The sequence below is a fragment of the Pelodiscus sinensis genome, unplaced genomic scaffold (genome assembly GCF_049634645.1).
Source record: "Pelodiscus sinensis isolate JC-2024 unplaced genomic scaffold, ASM4963464v1 ctg156, whole genome shotgun sequence".
Classification (NCBI taxonomy): Eukaryota; Metazoa; Chordata; order Testudines; family Trionychidae; genus Pelodiscus; species Pelodiscus sinensis.
The window spans coordinates 141,972-160,925 of record NW_027466003.1 but is presented as its reverse complement, the minus strand read 5'-3'; the positions used below and the strand labels follow the sequence as shown (position 1 = coordinate 160,925).

At 76.4% G+C, this 18,954-nt stretch overlaps 1 protein-coding gene across 1 annotated transcript; it reads left to right on the top strand.

Moving 5' to 3' along the window:
- The first annotated feature begins 8,534 nt into the window (after window positions 1–8,534).
- CCKBR (cholecystokinin B receptor) lies at window positions 8,535–17,785 on the top strand. Its single transcript, XM_075918012.1, has 5 exons — window positions 8,535–8,825; window positions 13,566–13,817; window positions 14,669–14,924; window positions 15,584–15,711; window positions 16,808–17,785. Exons 1-5 carry the CDS (start codon window positions 8,678–8,680, stop codon window positions 17,332–17,334), a joined length of 1,311 nt encoding a protein of 436 aa, XP_075774127.1. The 5' UTR covers window positions 8,535–8,677; the 3' UTR covers window positions 17,335–17,785.
- Window positions 17,786–18,954: the final 1,169 nt, after the last annotated feature.

Genomic DNA, 18,954 nt, shown 5'->3' with positions numbered 1-18,954 from the left:
TGCGGACTGGCGAAAGGCCCGCCGCCTGTGTGGGGACAGTTGCTGGCCAGCAGCCAGCGGCGGGAGCTGCCGGCGGGGCCGTGTTTGCCTTGGGCGGCTCGGTCACTGCCAGCAGCAGGCGGCCAGGGCTGGGTGTTGTGAATCACGGAGCCGAGCGGTGATTTGCACCGTGGCCAAGGTGACGAGCCGTGGTCCCTGTGCGGCTGGCAGACGGGGACTTTCGGCCCCTCGTGACGCCCGGGCCCTGCGGCGCGACGGTGCCAGGCCAGGCGCTGCGCCGTGGACAGACTGCGCGCCGTCTCCCAGGGGAGCAGCCTGCTGGCCAGGAGCGAGGGGCCACGGCAGCCAACCACCTCCGCCTGCTGCCACGCCCCAGTCCCCCCACACATGGCCCTGGTGGCCAGGCTCCCCTCTTCCCGCCACCCCTGTTCCCCGCTCAGTGACTGGGCCCCTCTGCCCGCAGGGTGGCCGCGGGTGCTGCAGGGTGCCCAGCCTGGCCCCCGTGCTGGCCCCACACAGCCACCGAGAGGGCAGCAGGGCGCCTGAGCTGGGGGGCAGAGGGCGCCGGGGCACTGAGTTGCCCAGGGATCGGTTCTGCGCCAAAGGCTGCAAAGCAGCGGATGGACGTGGCAGCCGTGGCACCGGCAGCGGCCCAGCGAATGCGTCCAGCCCTTGCTGGCGCCTGGCAGTGCCCGCCGGGGAGTCCGGCCCGCGCCACACCTGGTGCCCACAAGTCAGTCGGGGCACAGGCGTGTGCCCAAGGGACTGGGGTCCCTGCCTCCGCCACGCAGAGAGCCCGAGTCCTGCTTGGCTGCCTTAACCCGCAGGGCCTAAAGCGCTCCCCCCGGCAGGAGCGGGCGCCCGCCCCACCAGCGGGGACTGGCCCCCCGCCCGAGGCCAGGCAGGCACCCGCTGGGCCGGGGGGCAATGGGAGAGGTACCACAGCAAGGGGAGGGGCACTTGGGGGTTGACCCATGTCACGAGGGGCTATTGGGAAGACCGGGGGGCCATGCAATGTGGGCACGGGGGGGTCGTGCCATGTCATGGGATGGGGGACATGGGGCAGACTGTACCATGTCATGAGGTGGGAGGCACTGAGGGGGGCTGTACCTTGTTATAGGTTCGGGGCAGGCCGTACCAAGTCCTGGGTGGGGGGCTGGGCGGGGCTGCGTGGGCGGATGGCTCCGGACGCCAGGTGCCCAGACAATGGGTGAGCGGCTGGGTGAAAGGCTGCAGCTGTTCCCGCCCCCCGACGGGTAAACAGGCCGGAGCACCGAGCCACGAGTCAACACGCCCCACCCGGCGCACACGCGGCCCGCGCCGCGGCCGGATAAGCAGGGCAAACACGGCATGCCTGCGGGGCCAGGCGCTGCTTGGAGACGGCAGACGTTCCCTGGGCCCGCGCCCTCTGCCACAGCCCCTCCCGGCCGGCCCTGCCCCCCACACGACGCCCCACAGCCGAGGGCTTCCCAGTGCCCAGAGCAGGAGCCAGGCACCCAGGCCCCCTGGTTCTGTGCCTGGCCATGGCCGGACGCCTGGGTTCTGTGCCTGGCCACCGCCGGACGCCCGGACGCCTGGGTTCTGTGCCTGGCCACCGCCGGACGCCCGGACGCCTGGGTTCTGTGCCTGGCCACCGCCGGACGCCCGGACGCCTGGGTTCTGTGCCTGGCCACAGCCGGACGCCCGGACGCCTGGGTTCTGTGCCTGGCCACAGCTGGACGCCCGGACGCCTGGGTTCTGTGCCTGGCCACAGCCAGACGCCCGGACGCCTGGGTTCTGTGCCTGGCCACAGCTGGACGCCCGGACGCCTGGGTTCTGTGCCTGGCCACAGCCGGACGCCCGGACGCCTGGGTTCTGTGCCTGGCCACCGCTGGACGCCCGGACGCCTGGGTTCTGTGCCTGGCCACCGCCGGACGCCCAGACGCCTGGGTTCTGTGCCTGGCCACAGCCGGACGCCCGGACGCCTGGGTTCTGTGCCTGGCCACCGCCGGACGCCCGGACGCCTGGGTTCTGTGCCTGGCCACCGCCGGACGCCCGGACGCCTGGGTTCTGTGCCTGGCCACCGCCGGACGCCCGGACGCCTGGGTTCTGTGCCTGGCCACAGCCGGACGCCCGGACGCCTGGGTTCTGTGCCTGGCCACGGCCGGACGCTTGGGTTCTGTGCCTGGCCACCGCCGGACGCTTGGGTTCTGTGCCTGGCCACCGCCGGACGCCCAGACGCCTGGGTTCTGTGCCTGGCCACCGCCGGACACCCGGACGCCTGGGTTCTGTGCCTGGCCACAGCCGGACGCCAGGACGCCTGGGTTCTGTGCCTGGCCAAAGCCGGACGCCCGGACGCCTGGGTTCTGTGCCTGGCCACCGCCGGATGCTTGGGTTCTGTGCCTGGCCACAGCCGGACGCTTGGGTTCTGTGCCTGGCCAAGGTCGGGCGCCCGGACGCCTGGGTTCTGTGCCTGGCCACCGCCGGACGCCCGGACGCCTGGGTTCTGTGCCTGGCCACAGCCGGACGCCCGGACGCCTGGGTTCTGTGCCTGGCCACAGCCGGACACCCGGACGCCTGGGTTCTGTGCCTGGCCACCGCCGGACACCCGGACGCCTGGGTTCTGTGCCTGGCCACAGCCGGACACCCGGACGCCTGGGTTCTGTGCCTGGCCACCGCCGGACACCCGGACGCCTGGGTTCTGTGCCTGGCCACGGCCGGACGCTTGGGTTCTGTGCCTGGCCACCGCCGGACGCTTGGGTTCTGTGCCTGGCCACAGCCGGACGCCCGGACGCCTGGGTTCTGTGCCTGGCCACCGCCGGACGCCCAGACGCCTGGGTTCTGTGCCTGGCCACAGCCGGACGCCCGGACGCCTGGGTTCTGTGCCTGGCCACCGCCGGACGCCCGGACGCCTGGGTTCTGTGCCTGGCCACAGCCGGACGCCCGGACGCCTGGGTTCTGTGCCTGGCCACAGCCGGACGCCCGGACGCCTGGGTTCTGTGCCTGGCCACAGCCGGACACCCGGACGCCTGGGTTCTGTGCCTGGCCACAGCCGGACACCCGGACGCCTGGGTTCTGTGCCTGGCCACCGCCGGACACCCGGACGCCTGGGTTCTGTGCCTGGCCACGGCCGGACGCTTGGGTTCTGTGCCTGGCCACCGCCGGATGCTTGGGTTCTGTGCCTGGCCACAGCCGGACGCTTGGGTTCTGTGCCTGGCCAAGGTCGGGCGCCCGGACGCCTGGGTTCTGTGCCTGGCCACCGCCGGACGCCCGGACACCTGGGTTCTGTGCCTGGCCACAGCCGGACGCCCGGACGCCTGGGTTCTGTGCCTGGCCACAGCCGAACACCCGGACGCCTGGGTTCTGTGCCTGGCCACCGCCGGACACCCGGACGCCTGGGTTCTGTGCCTGGCCACAGCCGGACACCCGGACGCCTGGGTTCTGTGCCTGGCCACCGCCGGACACCCGGACGCCTGGGTTCTGTGCCTGGCCACGGCCGGACGCTTGGGTTCTGTGCCGCCGGACGCCCGGACGCCTGGGTTCTGTGCCTGGCCACCGACGGACGCCCAGACGCCTGGGTTCTGTGCCTGGCCACAGCCGGACGCCCGGACGCCTGGGTTCTGTGCCTGGCCACCGCCGGACTCCCGGACGCCTGGGTTCTGTGCCTGGCCACAGCCGGACGCCCGGACGCCTGGGTTCTGTGCCTGGCAACCGCCGGACGCCCGGACGCCTGGGTTCTGTGCCTGGCCACCGCCGGACGCCCGGACGCCTGGGTTCTGTGCCTGGCCACTGCCGGACGCCCGGACGCCTGGGTTCTGTGCCTGGCCACCGCCGGACGCCCAGACGCCTGGGTTCTGTGCCTGGCCACAGCCGGACACCCGGACGCCTGGGTTCTGTGCCTGGCCACCGCCGGACACCCAGATGCCTGGGTTCTGTGCCTGGCCACGGCCGGACGCTTGGGTTCTGTGCCTGGCCACCGCCGGACGCTTGGGTTCTGTGCCTGGCCACCGCCGGACGCCCAGACGCTGGGTTCTGTGCTTGGCCACCGCCGGACACCCGGACGCCTGGGTTCTGTGCCTGGCCACCGCCGGACGCCCGGACGCCTGGGTTCTGTGCCTGGCCACCGCCGGACACCCGGACGCCTGGGTTCTGTGCCTGGCCCACAGCCGGACGCCAGGACGCCTGGGTTCTGTGCCTGGCCAAAGCCGGACGCCCCGGACGCCCGGACACCTGGGTCCTGTGCCTGGCCACCGCCGGATGCTTGGGTTCTGTGCCTGGCCACAGCCGGACGCTTGGGTTCTGTGCCTGGCCAAGGTCGGGCGCTCCGGACGCCTGGGGTCTGTGCCTGGCCACCGCCGACGCCCGGACACCTGGTTTCTGTGCCTGGCCACAGCCGGACGCCCGGACGCCTGGGTTCTGTGCCTGGCCACAGCCGGACACCCGGACGCCTGGGTTCTGTGCCTGGCCACCGCCGGACACCCGGACGCCTGGGTTCTGTGCCTGGCCACAGCCGGACACCTGGACGCCTGGGTTCTGTGCCTGGCCACCGCCGGACACCCGGACGCCTGGTTCTGTGCCTGGCCACGGCCGGACGCTTGGGTTCTGTGCCTGGCCACCGCCGGACGCTTGGGTTCTGTGCCTGGCCACAGCCGGACGCCCGGACGCCTGGGTTCTGTGCCTGGCCACCGCCGGACGCCCGGACGCCTGGGTTCTGTGCCTGGCCACAGCCGGACGCCCGGACGCCTGGGTTCTGTGCCTGGCCACAGCCGGACGCCCGGACGCCTGGGTTCAGTGTCTGGCCACAGCCGGACACCCGGACGCCTGGGTTCTGTGCCTGGCCACCGCCGGACACCCGGACGCCTGGGTTCTGTGCCTCGCCACGGCCGGACGCTTGGGTTCTGTGCCTGGCCACCGCCGGACGCTTGGGTTCTGTGCCTGGCCACAGCCGGACGCCCGGACGCCTGGGTTCTGTGCCTGGCCACAGCCGGACGCCCGGACGCCTGGGTTCTGTGTCTGGCCACCGCCGGACGCCCGGACGCCTGGGTTCTGTGCCTGGCCACAGCCGGACGCCCGACGCCTGGGTTCTGTGTCTGGCCACAGCCGGACGCCCGGACGCCTGGGTTCTGTGCCTGGCCATGGCCGGACGCTTGGGTTCTGTGCCTGGCCACAGCCGGGCGCCCAGACGTCTGGGTTCTGTGCCTGGCCACGGCCGGATGCCCGGACGCCCGGACGCCTGGGTTCTGTGCCTGGCCACGGACAGATGCCCGGACGCCTGGGTTCTCTGCCTGGCCACCGCCGGACGCCCGGACGCCTGGGTTCTGTGCCTGGCCACTGCCGGATACCCGGACGCCTGGGTTCTGTGCCTGGCCACGGCCGGACGCTTGGGTTCTGTGCCTGGCCACAGCCGGACGCCCGGACGCCTGGGTTCTGTGCCTGGCCACCGCCGGACGCCCAGACGCCTGGGTTCTGTGCCTGGCCACAGCCGGACGCCCGGACGCCTGGGTTCTGTGCCTGGCCACCGCCGGACGCCCAGACGCCTGGGTTCTGTGCCTGGCCACAGCCGGACGCCCGGACGCCTGGGTTCTGTGCCTGGCCACAGCCGGACGCCCGGACGCCTGGGTTCTGTGCCTGGCCACAGCCGGACGCCCGGACGCCTGGGTTCTGTGCCTGGCCACAGCCGGACACCCGGACGCCTGGGTTCTGTGCCTGGCCACCGCCGGACACCCGGACGCCTGGGTTCTGTGCCTGGCCACGGCCGGACGCTTGGGTTCTGTGCCTGGCCACCGCCGGATGCTTGGGTTCTGTGCCTGGCCACAGCCGGACGCTTGGGTTCTGTGCCTGGCCAAGGTCGGGCGCCCGGACGCCTGGGTTCTGTGCCTGGCCACCGCCGGACGCCCGGACACCTGGGTTCTGTGCCTGGCCACAGCCGGACGCCCGGACGCCTGGGTTCTGTGCCTGGCCACAGCCGGACACCCGGACGCCTGGGTTCTGTGCCTGGCCACCGCCGGACACCCGGACGCCTGGGTTCTGTGCCTGGCCACCGCCGGACGCTTGGGTTCTGTGCCTGGCCACCGCCGGACGCTTGGGTTCTGTGCCTGGCCACAGCCGGACGCCCGGACGCCTGGGTTCTGTGCCTGGCCACCGACGGACGCCCAGACGCCTGGGTTCTGTGCCTGGCCACAGCCGGACGCCCGGACGCCTGGGTTCTGTGCCTGGCCACCGCCGGACTCCCGGACGCCTGGGTTCTGTGCCTGGCCACAGCCGGACGCCCGGACGCCTGGGTTCTGTGCCTGGCAACCGCCGGACGCCCGGACGCCTGGGTTCTGTGCCTGGCCACCGCCGGACGCCCGGACGCCTGGGTTCTGTGCCTGGCCACTGCCGGACGCCCGGACGCCTGGGTTCTGTGCCTGGCCACCGCCGGACGCCCGGACGCCTGGGTTCTGTGCCTGGCCACCGCCGGACGCCCGGACGCCTGGGTTCTGTGCCTGGCCACCGCCGGACACCCGGACGCCTGGGTTCTGTGCCTGGCCACAGCCGGACGCCAGGACGCCTGGGTTCTGTGCCTGGCCAAAGCCGGACGCCCGGACGCCCGGACGCCTGGGTTCTGTGCCTGGCCACCGCCGGATGCTTGGGTTCTGTGCCTGGCCACAGCCGGACGCTTGGGTTCGGTGCCTGGCCAAGGTCGGGCGCCCGGACGCCTGGGGTCTGTGCCTGGCCACCGCCGGACGCCCGGACACCTGGTTTCTGTGCCTGGCCACGGCCGGACGCCCGTACGCCTGGGTTCTGTGCCTGGCCACAGCCGGACACCCGGACGCCTGGGTTCTGTGCCTGGCCACCGCCGGTCACCCGGACGCCTGGGTTCTGTGCCTGGCCACAGCCGGACACCTGGACGCCTGGGTTCTGTGCCTGGCCACCGCCGGACACCCGGACGCCTGGGTTCTGTGCCTGGCCACGGCCGGACGCTTGGGTTCTGTGCCTGGCCACCGCCGGACGCTTGGGTTCTGTGCCTGGCCACAGCCGGACGCCCGGACGCCTGGGTTCTGTGCCTGGCCACCGCCGGACGCCCGGACGCCTGGGTTCTGTGCCTGGCCACAGCCGGACGCCCGGACGCCTGGGTTCTGTGCCTGGCCACAGCCGGACGCCCGGACGCCTGGGTTCAGTGTCTGGCCACAGCCGGACACCCGGACGCCTGGGTTCTGTGCCTGGCCACCGCCGGACACCCGGACGCCTGGGTTCTGTGCCTCGCCACGGCCGGACGCTTGGGTTCTGTGCCTGGCCACCGCCGGACGCTTGGGTTCTGTGCCTGGCCACAGCCGGACGCCCGGACGCCTGGGTTCTGTGCCTGGCCACAGCCGGACGCCCGGACGCCTGGGTTCTGTGCCTGGCCACAGCCGGACGCCCGGACGCCTGGGTTCTGTGTCTGGCCACCGCCGGACGCCCAGACGCCTGGGTTCTGTGCCTGGCCACAGCCGGACGCCCGGACGCCTGGGTTCTGTGTCTGGCCACAGCCGGACGCCCGGACGCCTGGGTTCTGTGCCTGGCCATGGCCGGACGCTTGGGTTCTGTGCCTGGCCACAGCCGGGCGCCCAGACGCCTGGGTTCTGTGCCTGGCCACGGCCGGATGCCCGGACGCCCGGACGCCTGGGTTCTGTGCCTGGCCACGGACAGATGCCCGGACGCCTGGGTTCTCTGCCTGGCCACCGCCGGACGCCCGGACGCCTGGGTTCTGTGCCTGGCCACCGCCGGATACCCGGACGCCTGGGTTCTGTGTCTGGCCACCGCCGGACCCCCGGACGCCTGGGTTCTGTGCCTGGCCACCGCCGGACCCCCGGACGCTTGGGTTCTGTTCCTGGCCAAGGTCGGGAGCCCGGACGCCTGGGTTCTGTTCCTGGCCACCGCCGGACGCCCGGACGCCTGGGTTCTGTGCCTGGCCACGGCCGGATGCCCGGACGCCTGGGTTCTGTGCCTGGCCACCGCCGGACCCCCGGACGCTTGGGTTCTGTTCCTGGCCAAGGTCGGGAGCCCGGACGCCTGGGTTCTGTGCCTGGCCACCCCCGGGCGCCCGGACGCCTGGGTTCTGTGCCTGGCCACAGCCGGACGCCCAGACGCCTGGGTTCTGTGCCTGGCCACGGCCGGGCGCCCGGACGCCTGGGTTCTGTGCCTGGCCAAGGTCGGGCGCCCGGACGCCTGGGTTCTGTGCCTGGCCACCGCTGGACGCCCAGACGCCTGGGTTCTGTGCCTGGCCACAGCCGGACACCTGGGTTCTGTGCCTGGCCACCGCCGGACGCCCGGACGCCTGGGTTCTGTGCCTGGCCACCGCCGGACACCTGGGTTCTGTGCCTGGCCACCGCCGGACGCCTGGGTTCTGTGCCTGGCCACGGCGGGTGCCCCTCCCAGAGTGCTGATCCCTTGGCCTGTGACCCCAGGCCGCCTTCAGCCTGGGGGTGTCGGGCCAGCGCCCTGGGAAGGCGCCGTGTTCGTCTCCCCAGCTGGGCCGGCGCCCCGCGCTCTCGACCCGCATCCCCCGCTCCCAGCGCCGCGTCGGGCCGGGCAGGGGGCGCTGTTCGCTCGCGGATCCGCGGCGGGGCCGGTCCGGCTCAGTCGGTGCCGGCGCTGGAGCCGAGCGGAGGTTCCCAGGGAGGCTCCTCCGGAGCGGGGACCTCGGGGCCGCCCGGGGAGCCGCCCCGAGGCGCCGGCGATGGGCGCGGCCGGAGCCCTGGACCCGCGGCGCGCGAACGAGACGCTGCAGCGGCTGCTGTGCGCGGGGGGGCCCGGCAACGCGTCCGCCTGGAACCGGAGCGTCTGTGACCCGCTGCGGGGCCCGCCCGGGGCCCCGGGCCCCCCAGGTGAGACCCGGCCGCGCCGCGCCGCCATCCGGCCCGAAGGGACCGGCCCGGCCCGGGGCCAGGCTCCCGGGTCCCGCGTTGGGAGCGGGGGGGTAATTCCAGAGCCCCCGCTGCGGCCGGTACCGGGCGCCCCCAGGCCGAGCCCGCAGCTGCCCCCTTGCTCGGCTCACAGCCTGTCCCGCCCCGGCCCATGTGCCATGTGCCCCATACTGCCCAGCGCTGGGGACTCGGCGCTCGCCTACGCCGGGGGGTGCCTGGCCGGGGGTCGCATCCCAGAGGCCCTGTGCCCCGCCCCCCAGGTCTGGGGCGGGCACCCTTGGACGCTGGGCCAGGAGCTGCCTGAGAAATGCACAGGGGGGGGGTTGGGGTATTACCGCTCCCGACCCTCACCCCCGCCCCCCAGACCCTGCCCCCCAGCCCTGCCGGTGCCCCTCACCCCCGCCCCGCAGACCCTGCCCCCCAGCCCTGCCGGTGCCCCTCACCCCCGCCCCGCAGACCCTGCCCCCCAGCCCTGCGGGTGCCCCTCACCCCCGCCCCCCAGACTCTGCCCCCCAGCCCTGCGGGTGCCCCTCACCCCCGCCCCCCAGACTCTGCCCCCAGCCCTGCGGGTGCCCCTCACCCCCGCCCCCCAGACTCTGCCCCCCAGCCCTGCGGGTGCCCCTCACCCCCGCCCCCCAGACTCTGCCCCCAGCCCTGCGGGTGCCCCTCACCCCCGCCCCCCAGACTCTGCCCCCCAGCCCTGCCGGTGCCCCTCACCCCCGCCCCGCAGACCCCGCCCCCCAGCCCTGCCGGTGCCCCTCACCCCCGCCCCGCAGACCCTGCCCCCCAGCCCTGCGGGTGCCCCTCACCCCCGCCCCCCAGACTCTGCCCCCCAGCCCTGCCGGTGCCCCTCACCCCCGCCCCGCAGACCCTGCCCCCCAGCCCTGCGGGTGCCCCTCACCCCCGCCCCCCAGACTCTGCCCCCCAGCCCTGCGGGTGCCCCTCACCCCCGCCCCCCAGACTCTGCCCCCAGCCCTGCGGGTGCCCCTCACCCCCCCCAACAGACTCTGCCCCCCAGCCCTGCCGGTGCCCCTCACCCCCGCCCCGCAGACCCTGCCCCCCAGCCCTGCCGGTGCCCCTCACCCCCGCCCCCCAGACTCTGCCCCCCAGCCCTGCGGGTGCCCCTCACCCCCGCCCCCCAGGCTCTGCCTCCCAGCCCTGCCGGTGCCCCTCACCCCCGCCCCCCAGACCCTGCCCCCCAGCCCTGCGGGTGCCCCTCACTCCCGCCCCCCAGACCCTGCCCCCCAGCCCTGCCGGTGCCCCTCACTCCCGCCCCCCAGCCCCTGCCCCCAGCCCTGCGGGTGCCCCTCACTCCCGCCCCCCAGACCCTGCCCCCAGCCCTGCCGGTGCCCCTCACTCCCGCCCCCCATACCCTGCCCCCCAGCCCTGCCGGTGCCCCTCACTCCCGCCCCCCAGACCCTGCCCCCCAGCCCTGTCGGTGCCCCTCACTCCCGCCCCCCAGACCCTGCCCCCAGCCCTGCCGGTGCCCCTCACTCCCGCCCCCCAGACCCTGCCCCCCAGCCCTGTCGGTGCCCCTCACTCCCGCCCCCCAGACCCTGCCCCCAGCCCTGCCGGTGCCCCTCACTCCCGCCCCCCAGACCCTGCCCCCCAGCCCTGCCGGTGCCTCTCACTCCCGCCCCCCAGCCCCTGCCCCCAGCCCTGCCGGTGCCCCTCACTCCCGCCCCCCAGCCCCTGCCCCCAGCCCTGCCGGTGCCCCTCACTCCCGCCCCCCAGACCCTGCCCCCAGCCCTGCAGGTGCCCCTCACTCCCGCCCCCCAGCCCCTGCCCCCAGCCCTGCCGGTGCCCCTCACTCCCGCCCCGCAGACCCTGCCCCCAGCCCTGCCGGTGCCCCTCACTCCCACCCCCCAGACCCTGCCCCCAGCCCTGCCGGTGCCCCTCACTCCCGCCCCCCAGCCCCTGCCCCCAGCCCTGCCGGTGCCCCTCACTCCCGCCCCGCAGACCCTGCCCCCAGCCCTGTCGGTGCCCCTCACTCCCGCCCCCCAGACCCTGCCCCCAGCCCTGCCGGTGCCCCTCACTCCCGCCCCCCATACCCTGCCCCCAGCCCTGCCGGTGCCCCTCACTCCCGCCCCCCAGACCCTGCCCCCAGCCCTGCCGGTGCCCCTCACTCCCGCCCCCCAGCCCCTGCCCCCAGCCCTGCCGGTGCCCCTCGCCCCCAACCTGCAGGTGCTGCCATCTGGTTTCTCGCCCTGCGGGTGCAGCTGCATTGGGGCCCCTTGGCCTGGTGCCATGAGCCCATCGCCCTCGCCCGGGGCCTGGATCCCTCTGTGGGACTTTTCCCTGCTTGGCCCAGGCAGCCCCAGCGCGTCCCTTGTGCACGGTGGCCCCGTGGCGCCCGGTGCTGCCTGCAGGGAGCCGGGCACCACCCGGCTGGGCGAACCTGTGGGGTTTGCCCAGGCCCCTCCCTGGGGGGCTAAGCTCTGCCTGGCTCCCCCGGGCCCCGCACCCCCAGGCTCCACCCGCCGCATCCCCCGAGCACCCACAGCCTGGCCTGGCCCTGAGAGGCGTCTCCAGGAACCGCCCCGGTTTGCTGCCTGCAGCTGGCAGGGCCAGTGCCCGAGCTGGGCTGGGAGGGTCTGTCGCTGGCTCAGCTTGGGCTGCCGGTCGCTCCCGAGCCCCCGTGCGACGTCCCTTCCCCGCCCGGGCCCCGTGGGACGTCCCTTCCCCGCCCGGGCCCCGTGCGACGTCCCTTCCCCGCCCGGGCCCCCGTGCGACGTCCCTTCCCCGCCCAGGCCCCGTGGGACGTCCCTTCCCCGCCCGGGCCCCGTGGGACGTCCCTTCCCCGCCCGGGCCCCGTGGGACGTCCCTTCCCCGCCCGGGCCCCGTGGGACGTCCCTTCCCCGCCCGGGCCCCGTGGGACGTCCCTTCCCCGCCCGGGCCCCGTGGGACGTCCCTTCCCCGCCCGGGCCCCGTGCGACGTCCCTTCCCCGCCCGGGCCCCGTGGGACATCCCTTCCCCGCCCGGGCCCCGTGGGACGTCCCTTCCCCGCCCGGGCCCCGTGGGACGTCCCTTCCCCGCCCGGGCCCCCGTGGGACGTCCCTTCCCCGCCCGGGCCCCGTGGGACGTCCCTTCCCCGCCCGGGCCCCGTGGGACGTCCCTTCCCCGCCCGGGCCCCGTGGGACGTCCCTTCCCCGCCCGGGCCCCGTGCGACGTCCCTTCCCCGCCCGGGCCCCGTGGGACATCCCTTCCCCGCCCGGGCCCCGTGGGACGTCCCTTCCCCGCCCGGGCCCCGTGGGACGTCCCTTCCCCGCCCGGGCCCCGTGGGACGTCCCTTCCCCGCCCGGGCCCCGTGGGACGTCCCTTCCCCGCCCGGGCCCCGTGGGACGTCCCTTCCCCGCCCGGGCCCCGTGCGACGTCCCTTCCCCGCCCGGGCCCCGTGGGACATCCCTTCCCCGCCCGGGCCCCGTGGGACGTCCCTTCCCCGCCCGGGCCCCGTGGGACGTCCCTTCCCCGCCCGGGCCCCGTGGGACGTCCCTTCCCCGCCCGGGCCCCGTGGCACGTCCCTTCCCCGCCCGGGCCCCGTGGCACGTCCCTTCCCCGCCCGGGCCCCGTGGCACGTCCCTTCCCCGCCCGGGCCCCGTGGCACGTCCCTTCCCCACCTGGTCGCTCCCGGGCCCCGAGCCAGGGCGACGGAGTCAGGCTCTGGCCCCGGAGCCTCCTGTGGGTGCATGGGGAGCGCTGACCACAGCAGTGCCAGGGCCTCCCTGGGGCCAGCCAGGGGCCAGTGGCAGGGAGTTCCGCAGGCCCAGGGGTGAGACGTGTTTAGTGCCAGTGAATCTCTCCAGGAACCACGACCGCCTGTCCCAGCCCTTAGCCCCCATCCGCCCCCAGGGCTGCGAGGTAGGGATGGGGTGGAGATGTGGGGGGGAGGGGGGCAAAGGCCATGGGGCGGGGCTAAGGGCAGCAGTGTGGTGGGGGTGGGGTAAAGGCCACGGGGCGGGGCTCAGGGCCGCGGGGCAGGTCCGTCGCGGTGGGGGCGGGGCTCAGGGCTGTGGGGCAGGTCCGTCGCGGTGGGGGCGGGGCTGGGGGCAGGTCCGTCACGGTGGGGGCGGGGCTAAGGGCCGCGGGGCAGGTCCGTCACGGTGTGGGCGGGGCTAAGGGCCGCGGGGCAGGTCCGTCGCGGTGGGGGCGGGGCTCAGGGCCGCGGGGCAGGTCCCTCACGGTGTGGGCGGGGCTAAGGGCCGCAGGGCAGGTCCGTCGCGGTGGGGGCGGGGCTCAGGGCCGCGGGGCAGGTCCGTCACGGTGTGGGCGGGGCTCAGGGCCGTGGGGCAGGTCCGTCGCGGTGGGGGCGGGGCTCAGGGCCGTGGGGCAGGTCTGTCGCAGCGGGGGCGGGGCTAAGGGCCGTGTGTCAGGTCCGTTGCGGTGGGGGCGGGGCTCAGGGCCGCGGGGCAGGTCCGCGGGGGCGGGGCTAAGGGCCGCGGGGCAGGTCCGGCGGGGGCGGGGCTAAGGGGCGGGGGTCAGGTCCGTCGCGGCGGGGGCGGGGCTGGGGGCAGGTCCGTCGCGGCGGGGGCGGGGCTAAGGGCCGCGGGGCAGGTCCGTCGCGGTGTGGGCGGGGCTAAGGGCCGCGGGGCAGGTCCGTCGCGGTGTGGGCGGGGCTAAGGGCCGTGGGTCAGGTCCGTCGCGGCGGGGGCGGGGTCTCCGGCGAGCCGCCGCTGCTGGGCCTGACGCCTGCCCGTCCCGCAGACCTGGCCTTCGCCGTGCGGGTGCTGCTGTACGCGCTGATCTTCGTGCTCAGCGTCAGCGGCAACGGGCTGGTCATGGCCGTGCTGGCGCTGAACCGGCGCCTGCGAACCGTCACCAACTCCTTCCTGCTCTCGCTGGCGCTCAGCGACCTGCTGCTGGCGCTGTGCTGTATGCCCTTCACCCTGCTGCCCAACCTCATGGGCACCTTCGTCTTCGGCACGCCCGTCTGCAAGCTCATGGCCTATCTCATGGGTGAGCGGCGCGGGGGCTCGGCCGGGGAACCGTGGGGGCTGGTGGGCGGGTCAGGGATGGGTGCAGGAGGGCTGGGCGTGGGGGTGGAGCAGGGCTGGGCGGGGGAGGGCCGGGCCTGGGCACGGGGGGCAGGGCAGGGGCAGTGCGGGGGAAGCTGAGCGCAGGAGCTGGGGTAGGGTGGGGCGCAGTGGGCGGGGCAGGGTCGGGCACGGGGCTGGGCTGGGCAGGGCTGGGTGGGGCTGGGCGCAGGGGGCTAGGCGGAGCAGGGCCGGGCGCAGGGAGTGGGGCAGGGCCGGGCGCGGAGGGTGGAGCTGGGCGGGGCGGGGCAGGGCGCAGGGGGGGGCCGGGCGGGGGGGGGGCCGGGCACGGGGGGCGGGGCTGGGCGGGGCAGGGCTGGGCGCGGGGGGGGGGCCGGGCGCGGGTTGGGGGCAGGGCCGGGCGGGGGGGGCCGAGCGCGGGTTGGGGGCAGGGCTGGGTGGGGGGGGCCGGGCGCGGGTTGGGGGCAGGGCCGGGCGCAGGGGGCGGGGCTGGGCGGGGCAGGGCGCGGGTTGGGGGCAGGGCTGGGCCCGGGGGGGGGGCCGGGCGCGGGGGGGGGCAGGACCGGGCGCGGGGGGGGGGCCGGGCGTGGGTTGGGGGCAGGGCTGGGCGGGGGGGGCCGGGCGCGGGGGGCAGGGCTGGGCGGGGCAGGGCGCGGGTTGGGGGCAGGGCTGGGCCCGGGGGGGGGGCAGGGCCAGGCGGGGGGGGCCAGGCGCGGGGCGCGGGGGGGGGGGCAGGGCCGGGCGGGGGGGGGCCGGGCGCGGGGGGGGGGCAGGGCCGGGCGGGGGGGGCGCTCACACGGCCTGTGCCCCCAGGGGTCTCGGTCAGCGTCTCCACCTTCAGCCTGGTGGCGATCGCCATGGAGCGGTACAGCGCCATCTGCAACCCGCTGCAGTCCCGCGCCTGGCAGACCCGCTCCCACGCCTGCCGGGTCATCGCCGGCACCTGGGCGCTGTCGCTGCTGCTCATGCTGCCCTACGCCGTGTACAGCACCACGGTGCCCCTGCCCGCCCGCCCCCACCTGCGCCAGTGCCAGCACCGCTGGCCCGGACACCCCTTCACGCAGGCCTGGTGAGTCCCCGGCCGGCCCGGAGCCGCTGGCCCTGGCAAGGGGAGGGGGAGCGCAAACTGGCGGCTGGTGCGGGGGGGGGGGGGGGGGACAGGCTGGTGGGGGGGGGGACAGGCTGGCAGGGGGGCACAGGCTGGCGCGGGGGGGGGACAGGCTGGCAGGGGGGGAGGGACAGGCTAGCGCAGGGGGGGGACAGGCTGGCAGGGGGGCACAGGCTGGCGCGGGGGGGCACAGGCTGGCAGGGGGGCACAGGCTGGCGGGGGGAGGGACAGGCTGGCGCGGGGGGGGCACAGGCTGGCGGGGGGAGGGACAGGCTGGCGCGGGGGGGGACAGGCTGGCAGGGGGGGCACAGGCTGGCGCGGGGGGGGGACAGGCTGGCAGGGGGGGAGGGACAGGCTAGCGCAGGGGGGGACAGGCTGGCAGGGGGGCACAGGCTGGCGCGGGGGGGGGACAGGCTGGCAGGGGGGCACAGGCTGGCGGGGGGAGGGACAGGCTGGCGGGGGGGGGGGCACAGGCTGGCGGGGGGAGGGACAGGCTGGCGCGGGGGGGGGACAGGCTGGCAGGGGGGCACAGGCTGGCGGGGGGAGGGACAGGCTGGCGCGGGGGGGGGCACAGGCTGGCGGGGGGCTGGGGCCCCGTGTGACAGGCTGTCCGGCCCCAGGTACGTCCTGCTGCTCCTCTTCCTTTTCTTCATCCCCGGCGTGGTGATGGCCGTGGCCTACGGCCTCATCGCCCGCGAGCTCTACCGCGGCGTCCGCTTCCACCCCGGCGCCAAGAGAGACGCCTCAGGTGAGAAGCCAAGATGCCCTCGGGCCCCGCTGGCCCCCCGTCCGCCTGCAGCGCCCCGCCCGCCCCCGCCCGCCCCCAGCGCCCCGCCTGCCCCCGCCTGCCTCCGCCTGCCCCCAGCGCCCCGCCCGCCCCCGCCCGCCACCAGCGCCCCGCCCGCCGCCAGCGCCCCGCCTGCCCCCGCCTGCCCCCGCCCCCAGCGCCCCTCCTTCCCCCGCCTGCCCCCAGCGCCTCGCCCGCCCCCGCCTGCCCCCCAGCGCCCCTCCTTCCCCTGCCCGCCCGCCCCCAGCGCCCCTCCTTCCCCCGCCCGCCCCCGCCTGCCCCCAGCGCCCCTCTTTCCCCCGCCTGCCCCCGCCTGCCCCCGCCCACACCCACCCGCCCCCGCCCGCCCCCGCCCGCCCCCAGCGCCCCTCCTTCCCCCGCCTGCCCCCGCCCGCCCCCAGTGCCCCTCCTTACCCCGCCCGCCCCCGCCCGCCCCCAGCACCCCTCCTTCCCCCGTCCACCCCCAGCGCCCCGCCCGCCCCCGCGTGCCCCCAGCGCCCCTCCTTCCCCCCCGCCCCCAGTGCCCCGCCCACCCCAGCCCGCCCCCAGCACCCCTCCTTCCCCCGTCCGCCCCCAGCACCCCGCCCGCCCCATCCGACCCCGTCTGACCCCAGTGCCCCTCCTTCCCCCGACCACCCCCAGCACCCCTCCTTCCTCCATCCGCCCCATCCAACCCCTGCGCCCCTCTTTCCCCCAGCACCCCGCCTGCCCCCATCCGACCCCGTCTGACCCCAGAGCCCCTCCTTCCCCCGTCCGCCCGCAGCGCCCCGCCCGCCCCATCCGACCCTGTCCAACCCCAGTGCCCCTCCTTCCCCCGTCCGCCCCCTGCGCTCCGCCTGCCCCCATCTGTCCCCAGGGTCCTCACATGTCCCTGGACCCTCCTGGCCCCCCTGGGGACTGGACTCTTCCTCCAGGGGCGCAGGGAGGGCTGCGAGACCAGAGGGAGCATGATTCCCGGGGGGTGGACACTGAGTCGGCAATGTGGGGCGCTGAGCCCAGCCGGCCTTGGCTCCCACGTGGGGACATCGGCCGGCCCACGGCTCCGCTCTCTCCCCAGCCGCCCAGCACGGAGCGGCAGAGCCCCTGGCGCCGGCCGAGGAGGACGACGGCTGCTACGTGGAGCTGCCACGGCCGGGGGCCACGCTGGAGCTGAGCGTGCTGGGCCGGGCGGGCGCGGCCGGGGTGCAGCAGGACCACGCCCGCATCAACAGCTCCCAGGCCAAGCTGCTGGCCAAGAAGCGGGTGATCCGCATGCTGATCGTCATTGTGGCCCTGTTCTTCCTGTGCTGGCTGCCCGTGTTCTCCGCCAACACCTGGCGAGCCTTCGCCCCGGCCGCGGCCCAGTGGGCCCTCTCGGGCGCCCCCATCTCCTTCATCCACCTGCTGTCCTACACCTCGGCCTGCGTCAACCCGCTCGTCTACTGCTTCATGAACCGGCGCTTCCGCGCCGCCGTGGCCACCACCTGCGCCCGCTGCCGGCCACGCCGGCCACGCCCGCCCCCGCCCGACGACGACACGGCCGCCACCGGCGCCTCGCTCTCCAAGATCAGCTACACCACCGTCAGCAGCCTGGGGCCCCCCTAGCGCCCCCGTCAGCAGCCTGGGGCCCCCCAGCGCCCCCCGTCAGCAGCCTGGGGCCCCCCTAGCGCCCCCGTCAGCAGCCTGGGCCCCCTTCGTCAGCAGCCTGGGGCCCCCCTAGCGCCCCCGTCAGCAGCCTGGGGCCCCTTCGTCAGCAGCCTGGGGCCTCCCCACGTCAGCAGCCTGGGGCCCCCCTAGCACCCCCGTCAGCAGCCTGGGGCCCCCCCACGTCAGCAGCCTGGGGCCCCCCTAGCGCCCCCCGTCAGCAGCCTGGGCCCCCTTCGTCAGCAGCCTGGGGCCTCCCCACGTCAGCAGCCTGGGGCCTCCCCACGTCAGCAGCCTGGGGCCCCCCTAGCGCCCCCCGTCAGCAGCCTGGGGCCCCCCAGCGCCCCCCGTCAGCAGCCTGGGCCCCCTTCGTCAGCAGCCTGGGGCCTCCCCACGTCAGCAGCCTGGGGCCCCCCCACGTCAGCAGCCTGGGGCCCCCCAGCGCCCCCCGTCAGCAGCCTGGGGCCCCCCTAGCGCCCCCGTCAGCAGCCTGGGCCCCCTTCGTCAGCAGCCTGGGGCCCCCCTAGCGCCCCCCGTCAGCAGCCTGGGGCCCCCCAGCGCCCCCCGTCAGCAGCCTGGGGCCCCCCTAGCGCCCCCCCGTCAGCAGCCTGGGGCCCCCCCAGCGCCCCCCGTCAGCAGCCTGGACCCCCTTCGTCAGCAGCCTGGGGCCCCCGTAGCGCCCCCCCGTCAGCAGCCTGGGGCCCCCCCACGTCAGCAGCCTGGGGCCCCCCTAGCGCCCCCCCGTCAGCAGCCTGGGGCCCCCCCACGTCAGCAGCCTGGGGCCCCCCAGCGCCCCACGTCAGCAGCCTGGGGCCCCCCTAATACCCCCGAGTCAGCAGCCTGGGGCCCCCCTAGCGCCCCCCCGTCAGCAGCCTGGGGCCCCCCTAGCGCCCCCCCGTCAGCAGCCTGGGGCCCCCCAGTGCCCCCCGTCAGCAGCCTGGGGCCCCCCTAGCGCCCCCCCCGTCAGCAGCCTGGGGCCCCCCTAGCGCCCCCCCGTCAGCAGCCTGGGGCCCCCTAGCGCCCCCCCGTCAGCAGCCTGGGGCCCCCCTAGCGCCCCCCCGTCAGCAGCCTGGGGCCCCCCTAGCGCCCCCCCGTCAGCAGCCTGGGGCCCCCCAGTGCCCCCCGTCAGCAGCCTGGGGCTCCCCTAGCCCCTCCCACGTAAGCAGCCTGGGACCCCCCTGGGATCCCCCCCGTCAGCAGCATGAGGCCCCCCTAGCGCCCCCCCATCAGCAGCCTGGGGCCTCCCTAGTGCCCCCATGTCAGCAGCCTGGGGCCCCCCTAGCGCCCCCCCATCAGCAGCCTGGGGCCCCCCGGGGCCCCCCCACATCAGCAGCCTGGGGCCCCCCTAGCGCCCCCCCGTCAGCAGCCTGGGGCCCCCCTAGCGCCCCCCCGTCAGCAGCCTGGGGCCCCCCTGAGTCCCTCTACGTCAGCAGCCTGGGACCCCCCTGGGATCCCCCCGTCAGCAGCATGAGGCCCCCCCTGGGGCCCCCCCTGGGGCACCCCCCCCATCAGCAGCCTGGGGCTCCCTTAGCGCCCCCCCTCAGCAGTCTAGCTCCTTAGTGCCCCCTCTGACCCCCCCCC

Coding starts and splice junctions, on each gene's coding strand:
- CCKBR (XM_075918012.1), top strand. CDS start 8,678: ATGGGCGCGGCCGGAGCCCTGGACCCGCGGCGCGCGAACGAGACGCTG. Junction 13,818..14,668: donor GCTCATGGCCTATCTCATGG/GTGAGCGGCGCG, acceptor CTGTGCCCCCAG/GGGTCTCGGTCAGCGTCTCC. Junction 15,712..16,807: donor CGCCAAGAGAGACGCCTCAG/GTGAGAAGCCAA, acceptor CTCTCTCCCCAG/CCGCCCAGCACGGAGCGGCA.